This window comes from Oryctolagus cuniculus, chromosome 19 (genome assembly GCF_964237555.1).
Source record: "Oryctolagus cuniculus chromosome 19, mOryCun1.1, whole genome shotgun sequence".
NCBI classification, from domain to species: Eukaryota; Metazoa; Chordata; class Mammalia; order Lagomorpha; family Leporidae; genus Oryctolagus; species Oryctolagus cuniculus.
Window position 1 is genome coordinate 55,351,655 of NC_091450.1, and position 9,633 is coordinate 55,361,287.

Below are 9,633 nucleotides of genomic sequence, written 5' to 3' on the forward strand. Positions count from 1 at the left end.
TGTAGTCTGTATCCTTTAACCAGTGTCCTGTAATCTGTGGCCTGTGTCCTATGCTGTGTATCCTGTGTCCTGTAGCCCAGCTTCTGATACCTGTGGCCTATGCCGTGCAGCCTTTGTCCTGTGTCCTGTGGCCTCTGTCCTATGTCCTGTGTCTTGTTTCCTGTGTCCTCCAGCCTGTGTCATGTAGCCTGCATCCTCTGTCTTGTAGCCTGTGGCCTATGGATGCATTGAGTATCCTGTGTCCTGTGTCCTGTAGCCTCTGTCCTGCCTCCTGTGTCCTGTGTCCTATGTCTTGTATCCTGTGACCTATATCCTGTGCCATCTAGCGTGTAACCTATGTCCCGTAGCCTGTGTTCTAGTCTGTGTCCTGGGTTCTGTGTTCTGTGTCCTGTATCCTCTGGCCTATGCCCTGAATGCTGTAGCTTGTGTTCTATCTTGTGTAGCCTGTGTCCTGCAGCCTGTGTGCTGCAGCCTGTGTCCATGTCCACTACCCTGTGTCCTGTGTTCTGTAGTCTGTGTCTATATCCTGTAGCTGTGCCCTTTGTCCTGTGGCCAGTGTGCTGTACACTGTGGCCTCTGTGCTTTGTCCTGTAGCCAGTGTCCTCGTCCTTTATCCTGCTCATGTAGCCTGTGTCCTGTGTCCTGAGTCCTGTAGCCTGTCCCTGTGTCTTGTAGCCTGTGTCCTGTGTCCTATAGTGTTTAGCCTTTGTCCTGTCTCTTGTAGCCTGTAACCTGTGTCCTGTAGCCTGTGGACTATATCCTGGAGCCTGTGTCCTATATCATCTGCCCTATGTCATCTGGGCTATGTCCTGTGTCCTGTAGCCTGTGGCCTCTGTGCTGTAGCTTGTGTCCTGTGGCCTATGTCCTGTGTCTTGAGTCCTATAGACTGTGTCTTATGTCCTGTGTTCTGGGTCCTGTAGCCTGTGTATTGTGCCCGGTAGTCTGTGACATAAGTTTCAGGACACAGGCTACATGACAGAGGCCACAGGCTACAGGACACATGACACAGGCTACAGGACAGAGGCCACAGGATACAGGACACAGGACATAGCCCAGACGACACAGGACACAGGATATAGGACACAGAATATGGAACCCAGGACACAGCCTAGAGGACACAGGCTACGGGACACAGGTTGCAGGACACAGGACATAGGTGACAAGCTACAGGACACAGGACAGTGGCTACAGGAGAAAGGACACAGGCTACACAATCTAGGACACAGGCCAGAGGCCACAGGACAGTGGCTACAGGACACAGGCTACAGGACATAGCCTTTGTCCTGGAGCCTCTGTTTGTGTCCTGTGTCCTATGTTGTATAGCCTGTGTCCTGTGTCTTGTATGTACACATCCTGAGTCCTGAGGCTTCTGTCCTCTATGGTGTTCTAGGACCCCTGCCTGTGTCCTGTGTCCTGAGCCCGTGGTCTGTAGTTTTTGTCCTAGTGCTGGTGTCCTCTTTGCTCTAGTCTGTGTCCTGTGTCCTGAAGCCCATTTCTTGTAGCCTGTGGACAATGTCCTGTAGTCTGTGTGCTGTGTCCTGTAGCCTGTTCTCTGAGCTCTGGGGCCTAAGTCCTGTGGCCGCTGGCCTGTGACCTTGGCCTTTGTTCTATGTCATGCAGCCTGTGTCCTTTAGTCTGTGGCCTATGTCCTGTGGCCTATACCCTGTAGCATGTGTCCTTTGTCCTCAATTCTTTGTCCTATGTCCTGTATCCAGTGGCCATGGCCTGCAGTCTTTGTCCTGTGTCCTGTGGCCTCTGTCCTATACCCAGTGGGCTGTGTCTTGCTCCCTCTTTCCTTCAGTCTGTGTCCTGTAGCCTGTGTCCTGTTGTGTATTCTGTGTCGTGTATCCTGTGTCTTGTAGCCTGTGTCCTATATGCTGTGTCCTGTGTCCTGCAGCCTGTGTCCTATGTCCTGTAGTCTGTATCCTTTAACCAGTGTCCTGTAATCTGTGGCCTGTGTCCTATGTTGTGTATCCTGGGTCCTGTAGCCCGTCTCCTGTAGCCTGTAGCCTATGCCCTGCAGCCTTTTTCCTGTGTCTGTGGCCCCTGTCCTATAGCCTGTGTCCTGTGTCTTGTTTCCTGTGTCCTGCAGCCTGTGTCATGTAGCCTGCATCCTCTGTCTTGTAGCTTGTGGCCTATGTATGCATTGAGTATCATATGTCCTGTGTCCTGTAGCCTCTGTCGTGCGTCCTGTGTCCTGTGTCCTATGTCTTGTATCCTGTGTTCTAAATCCTGTGGCGTCTAGCATGTAACCTATGCCCCCTAGCCTGTGTTCTAGCCTGTGTCCTGGGTTCGGTGTTCTGTGTCCTGTATCCTGTGTCCTGTATCCTCTGTCCTATGCCCTGAATGCTGTAGCTTGTGTTCTATCTTGTGTAGCCTGTTTCCTGTAGCCTGTGTGCTGCAGGTGTGTTCATGTTCTCTACCCTGTGTCCTGTGTACTGCAATCTGTGTCCTATATCCTGTAGCTGTGCCCTTTGTCCTGTGGCCAGTGTGCTGTACACTGCAGCTGTGTCCTGTGACCTGTAGCCAGTGTCTTCGTCGTTTAGCGTTTGTCCTGAGTCCTGTAGCCTGGGTCCTGTGTCCTTATCCTGAGTCCTCAAGTTGTCCCTGTGTCCTGTAGCCTGTGTCCTGTGTTGTTTAGCCTTTGTCCTGTCTCCTGTAGCCTGTAACCTGTGTCCTGTGGCCTATATCCTGTAGCTTGTAACCTGTGTCCTGTGTTCAGTATTCTATGTTCGATGTCCTGTGTCCTGTGTCGTCTGGGCTATGTCCTGTGTCCTGTGTCCTGTGTCCTCTGTCCTGTGTCTTGGGTCCTGTAGCCTGTGTCTTATGTCCTGTGTTCTGGGTCCTAAAGCCTGTGTACTGTGTCTGGTAGTCTGTGACATAAGTCACAGGACAGAGGCCACAGGCTACAGGACAGAGGCCACAAGCTACAGGACACAGGACATAGCCCAGACGACACAGGACACAGGATATAGGACACAGAGTATGGAACCCAGGACACAGCCTAGAGAACACAGGCTACGGGACACAGATTGCAGGACAAAGGACATAGGTGACAAGCTACAGGACACAGGACAGAGGCTACAGGAGACAGGACACAGGCTACACAATCCAGGACACAGGCCAGAGGCCATAGGGCAGTGGCTACAGGACACAGGCTACAGGACACTCTATCCTATAGCCAGTGTCTGGTGTCTTGTTCCCACTTTCCTTCAGCCTGTGTCGTGTAGGATGTGTCCTGTGTCGTGTAGCCTGCGGCCTGTATCCTTTGTTCTATAGCTCTGTCCTGTGTCCCATAGCCTCTGTCCTGAGCCTCTGTCCTGTGACCTGTGTCCTATGTTGTACAGCCTGTGTCCTGTGTCCTGTAGCCTGTCCCTGTGTCCTGTAGCCTGTGTCCTGTGTCCTATGTTTCTTAGCCTTTCTCCTGTCTCCTGTAGCCTGTAACCTGTGTCCTGTAGCCTGTAACCTGTGTCCCATAGCCTGTGTCCTTTGTTCGGTATTCTGTGTCCTATATCCTGTGTCTCGTGTCATCTGGACTATGTCCTGTGTCCTGTAGCCAGTGCCCTCTGTGCTGTAGCCTGTGTCCTGTGGTCTATGTCCTGTGTTCTGGGTCCGGTATCCTGTGTATTGTGTCTGGTAGTCTATTTCCTTTGTCCTCTTTCCTATAGCCTATGTCCCGTATCCTGTGTGATGTTGCTGTGTCCTTGTCCTTTAGCCTTTGTCCTGTGTATGTGTCCTGTGTCCTATGTCTTGTATCCTGTGTTCTATATCCTGTTCCTTGTCCATAGCCTGTGTTCTAGCCTGTGTCCTGAGTGGTTCCCTCACACTGTGTGGTCTAGCCTGTGTCCTGTGTCATGTAGTCTGTGGCGTTTATCTTTGTCTTGTAGTCTGTGGCCTATGTCCTTTTGTCTATGTCCTGTATCCTGTATCCTGTGTTCTATGGTGTGTAGCCTGTGTCCTATGTCTTGTAGCCTCAGGCCTATGTATGCATCCTGTGTTCTGTGGCCTCTGTCCTATAGCTGGTGTCCTGTGTTCTGAGCCAGTGTCCTGTGTCCTGAGCTTGTGGCCTATAGTCTTTGTCCTAGGGCTGACTTCCTCTCTGCTGTGGCCTGTGTACTGTATACTGAAGCCAGTGTCTTGTACCTGTGGACAATGTCCTGTAGTATGTGTCCTGTGTCCTATGTCCAGTTGCCTGTGTCCTATGTCCTGTGTCCTGTGTCTTGTGTCCCATAGCCTGTATCTTATGTCCTGTGTTCTGTGTCCTATAGCCTATGTCCTGTAGCCTCTCTTCTTTGCCCTGCAGCCTGGGTCCTATGTCCTGTATCCTGTGTCCTGTAGCCTGTGTCCTTTGTCTTGGATCCTGTGTTCTGTAGCGTCAACCTATGTCCCATAGCCTGTGTTCTAGCCTGTGTCCTGGGTTCTGTATTCTGTGTCCTCTATCCTATGTCCTGTGTCCTCTGACTATGCCCTGAATCCTGTCGCCTGTGGCCTTTGGTTTGTGGCCTCTGTCCTGTGTCCTGTAAGCTGTGTTCTGTAGCCGTGTCCAATATCCTGCACCACAGCATACAGCACACCGGCCACAGGACAAAGGCCACAGCTACAGGACATAGGCCACGGACTACAGGACACAGGCTACATGACACAAGACAGAGGCCACAGGCCACAGGATAGGATGCAGAGCACAGGGCACAGGCTACAGGCTACAAACTACAGGACATTGTCCACAGGCTACAAGAAACCGGCTTCAGTATACAGGACACAGGCTACTACAAAGAGAAACCAGCTCTAGGACAAAGACTACAGGCCACAGGCTATAGGACACAGGCCACAGGCTCAGGACACAGGACACAGACTACAGGACACTCGACACAAGCTCAGGACACAGGACACAGGATCAATGCACAGGCCACAGGCTAGGGGACATAGGACACCAGCTAGAGGACAGAGGCCACAGGACACAGGTTGCATACATAGGCCACAGGCTACAAGAAAGTGGACACAGGCTACACAACATAGAACACAGGCTAAAGGACTTAGGCTACAGGACTCAGGACAGACTTCAGGACACAGGTCACAGGCAACAGGACATAGGCTCCAGAGCACAGGCAGGGCCCTGGCCATGCTCCAGTGACATGCCCCTCCCTCCTCCTTGCCCTCCAGGGCCATGATCCCCTCAGGCAGGGCCCTGGCCACCCTCTAGGTCTGGGCTCCTTCTCTTCTCCATGCCCTACAGAGCCAGGCCCTGCTCCCCTCAGGTGTGGCACTGGACACCCAGCAGGGCTGCCCCACTCTCCTTGTCCTCCAGGGCCTGGGCCCCACTCCCCTAGTTGCCCACCAGAGCCTGGGCCCAGCTCCCATTGCTGTCCTTCAGGGCCAGGCCCCGCTCCCCTCACCACATTCCAGGGCTGGGCCCCACTCCCCTCCTCACCCTGCAGGGTTGGACCCTTTGCCTCTCAGGCCCAGCCCTGGCCACCCTCCAGGGCTGGGCCGCTCCTCCTCTCGTGCCCTTCAGAGCTGGGCCCTGCTCCCCTCAGGCACGGCACTAGCCAGCCACCGGGCCTGGCCCAACTCCTCTCCATGTCCTCCAGGGCTGGGCCCCACTAACCTCAACACCCTCCAAGTCCAGACCCTGCTCCCCTCCTCCCCTACAGAGCCACGCCCTGCTCCCCTCAGGTCCATCCCTGGCCTCACTCCAGGGCCAGACCCTGTTCCCCTCCTCACCTCCAGGGCCAGTGTTCCCCTCCTTATACTCCAGTGCTGGCACCGAAAGCCTCCTCACACCCTTGGTCTGGGCCTGCTCCCCTCCTCCCCCTCCAGAGCCAGGCCTTTCTCCCCACAGGCCCATCCCTAGCCTCCCTCCAGGGCCAGACCCCGCTTCCCTCCTCACCTTCAGGGCCAGGCCCTATTCTGCTCCTGGCCTTCCAGGGCCTGGGTCCCGCACCTCTCCTTGCCCTGCAGAACCTGGGCCCCACTCCAACCTTCACACTCCAGGGCTGGGCCCCACTTCAGGGCTTCCCTCCAGGGCCAGGCCCCACTGCCCTCCTCACCTCCCGGGCAGGCCCTGCTCCGCTCCTCGCCTTCCAGGGCCTGGGCCCACTCTGCTCGTCACCTTCCAGGCCTGGATCCTGCTCCCCACCTTGAAACCAGAGCCTGGGCCCAGCTCCACTTACTGCCCTCCAGGGCTGGACCCTGTTCCCCTCCTCACCCACCAGGGCCAGACCCTACTCTCCTCCTCAATCTCCAGGGCCAGGCCCTGCTCTCCTCTTCCCCATCCAGGAGCAGATTTGGGCACCCCACACAGTTCCCCAGCACCTACCACTTCATGGCCTGCCTTGGCTGCCTCCTGCTTCCTCAGGCACACCCAGTGAAGCCACGTCTTTGTGCCCCAGTGCAGCCACCAGGAGCCACCCTTCATGGGGCCCCCAGCACGGTCCTCAGCAGCCTCCCTATGATTGCCCCAGGATTCTTCCTACTTCTTCTTGGGCTCCCCTGTGGTTATCTGAGCCCTCTGTGCAGCCCCCAGGCCCCACCACACGGTCCCCAGGCCCCACCAGCTCCTTCCCTGGGCACTCCCACTGCCACTGCATCACTAGGTCACCACATGGATCCTAGCAGCTGCCTCCTCCTTCCTCGCCCCCCCCCCATCAGCCGAGTTTTAGGACCCCCCATTCTCCCAGAAGTCGCTGAGTCTTTGCGGTTCTCGCAGTCCCTAGCAGTCATTGCCTCAGTCCTCTGTCACTCCTGCTGTCCCTGTATCATGTCTGAACTTGGAAATGAGGCTCTACAAAGGGGGGCTCAACTAATTCTCTTGTTGTCAAAGTGTGGAGGGTGGGCAAGTGGTCCTTGCTGCAGGACTGTTGAATGTGCAGAGGGGGAACATGGGTGTGGCATGACATTAGAAATTTCCCCTGTGAGTCACCTTTAAGAGCATGGCTCTGGGCAGGAATGACTTCCAACATGTTGTTTGCCAAAGAAAACCCTGGGCAGGAAAACGGAAAGCATGGGCACGAGTTAAGGTGCCAGGTGACTTCTTCCCAGACATGTGGGTCCTGAGTTCTTTGGGGCACACAGGAAGACAGCTCAATGGGAGAGGCCACCTCGGTCTGCAATGCAGGCTCCTCAGTTCAGATCTAGGAGCTCTAAGTGTCGCAGGAGTTTCTCATCCAGGGACCTGGGAACTTGGGCTTGGAGAAAGAAACTCAGGGTGAGAAGAATTCCCAGGGTAGAGAGCCACCTGAGCACAGAATGCAGGCAATAATCAAAGGCAGAATAATGTGGCAGGAGGACAAAGAATATCATCCAACGTGGGCCCTGCATCTTACAACCAGCATCCCACACCAATCGCTTTGAACCGGCTCAGAGACCTGGGGAATCTAAAAGAAAAATGAGTATGTAGAAGATCAGGGGTTTTCCAAACACCAGAGGAGCAGTCGGCCTTACTCACCTTTCCCATGGAGCTGAGTCCCTCCACGTCACGGCACCAACGATGCTGCAGGAAGTTCAAGTCCATTCTCTCTCTCACATAATCCCAACACAGATCATGAGGGTGGGGGAGAAAAAGCAAAAGTAGGTTTTTGTGAGAAAATCACACCCCTGCCAGCCAGAAGGGGGACTAAGGGAGGGGTCCAATAAAGCCTGCGTAGAGGAAGTTTAACTAGGGAGTGATGTTCATGGATCAATTCTAAACAAAATTGAACACCATGTTCTTCTATCTTAGGAAAAGGTATGACCCCTAACCAGGCAAACATGTTTCCTTATGGCCATCTGAAAAATGCAACAATATCTTCCCTCTCTGCCTGTAGTTTCTCTTACTGCCTATCACCTGCCCTCCTCCCAGACACGAGTCCCTGACTACCTTTCATTGCTTCTTCCTCAGGGAAGGGCCCCTCCTCGGGGGCATTTCCCAAGAGGCTACTAAGAGGCCACTTTCCTCTCTGCACTCAAGGGCTTTCCTCTGGGGCTGGGAGGACACAACACAGCCAGCTGAAGCATTGGATGATCCTCCTGCCAATCCCCAGGCGACCCTTGCCCTTTCTGGCCTGCGTGTCTGAGGTCCCTGCCTCCTCCTCCTGCTGCTGCATTCCTGGGATGCTCTGTTCCTCTGGGGCACCCTGGGAGCCGCTCCTGACTTCTAGTTCAGCCTCACTGCTGTTGGTGCTCAGTGTGGTGGAGAGAGAGGACAGAGCATCCTGGCTGAGGACTGCACAGGCAGCGGGGCTCCTTGTCCACACGGCCCATTGGGACCTGTCTGTCCTGCAGGACTCACTGCTGCTCACACTGGGAGTCCCATGGCAAGGAGTCTGCCCCGACTGGCCTTCTGCAAGCACCAGTGGTTGGGAGCTGAGAGCAGCACACTCACGGGCTCTGCTGTTGCAGCCTGAGTGTCCCTGGAGGCACTGGAGAGCGGGACAGCTCTGAGCACCGGGGATGGCCTGAGGCATGGGCTTCCCTTTGCTGTGATCCCACTGAAGTCCTGGGCACAAGGCACTGGCTGGGAGCCTGGGTGGCAGGGAGCCTGCTTGATGGCCCAGCTGGAATCCCAGGTCCTCAAGGGAGCTTAGAGCTTCAGGACCCTGAGGAGGTACTGCAGGCTCCACTTGGCTCTGCCCATGTATTTCTGGGATGCTGAAGCCCTGCTGTTGGGAGATCCCCCAGCGTGGCACAGGGGGCAAGGGGTCATCCCATTCATGAAGCCACAGTGGAGGGCAGAGGCCCCATGGGAATTCCCATCCTTCCTGCTCCTGTGGAAGAAACAGAAACTCGTCACTGGTTCCAGCTGCTCCATGTCCTGCATGAAGCCATGGGTGGCCCATGATGTCTGCCACTGTGGGCCTGGCCTCAGGGTCCCGGGTCAGTAAGCTGTCCACCAGGTTACACAGCTCTGGGTTTCCATAGTGGGGGATTCTGTAGTATCCAGACAGGATGGCTGCCCGCAGCTCCACACAATCCTCTCCAACAAAAGGCAGTGAGCCTGCCACCATGGCGTACAGGATCACGCCCACACTCCAGGCATCAGCCTTGTACCCGCAGAACTCCTCACCTAACAATTCCTCGGGCGCACAGTAGGCAAAGGTCCCGCACAGATTCTTCAGGCGCTCTCCACCAGCCAGTTTGCAGCTGAGACCGAAATCGCTCAACTTAATGTTTAGGTGGGCGTCGAGAAGCAGGTTTTCTAACTTTAAATCCCTGTGCACCACGTGCTGCGAATGGCAGTAATGCACAGCGGATAGAATTTGTTTAAATAGCTGGCGAATCTCTCCATCCAGTAGGTACCCTCGTTCTACCATGTAACATCTAAGGTCCCCCCTGACTGCGCACTCCATGAAAATGTAGCCCCTCTCTGTGGTGTGTCTGACCTGCAGTAGTTGAATGATGTGAGGGTGATGCAGCCCCTTCATTATTTCTGCTTCTGTGCACAACTGCTGGAAGCTGCAGGAGTGCTGGCCACCATTCTCCACAACCTTCACAGCCACCTGGGTCCTGCTTTCCCAATGATAGGCCAGGATCACCAGCCCAAAACCGCCCTGGCCGAGGACCCTGAGGACCTGGTACCCATCCAGGACCTCCTCCTCACTGGTGAAGGCGGTGAGGCCTTCCATGGTGGGATCCCCACCCCACCCCCCCACCCCCCCA

General features: G+C 55.2%; 1 protein-coding gene across 2 annotated transcripts in view; it reads right to left on the reverse strand.

Annotated features, from left to right (window-relative positions):
* LOC127491472 (serine/threonine-protein kinase MARK2-like) overlaps positions 1 to 9,616 on the reverse strand; it is a 31,997-nt gene extending 22,381 nt beyond the window's left edge. For both annotated transcript variants that reach the window (XM_070063816.1, XM_070063815.1), the window contains exon 1: positions 7,445 to 9,616. In XM_070063816.1, coding sequence (XP_069919917.1) covers positions 7,941 to 9,599 — 1,659 coding nt within the window. In that variant the 5' untranslated portion in view covers positions 9,600 to 9,616 and the 3' untranslated portion in view covers positions 7,445 to 7,940. The remainder of the gene's footprint in view (positions 1 to 7,444) is intronic.
* Positions 9,617 to 9,633: the final 17 nt, after the last annotated feature.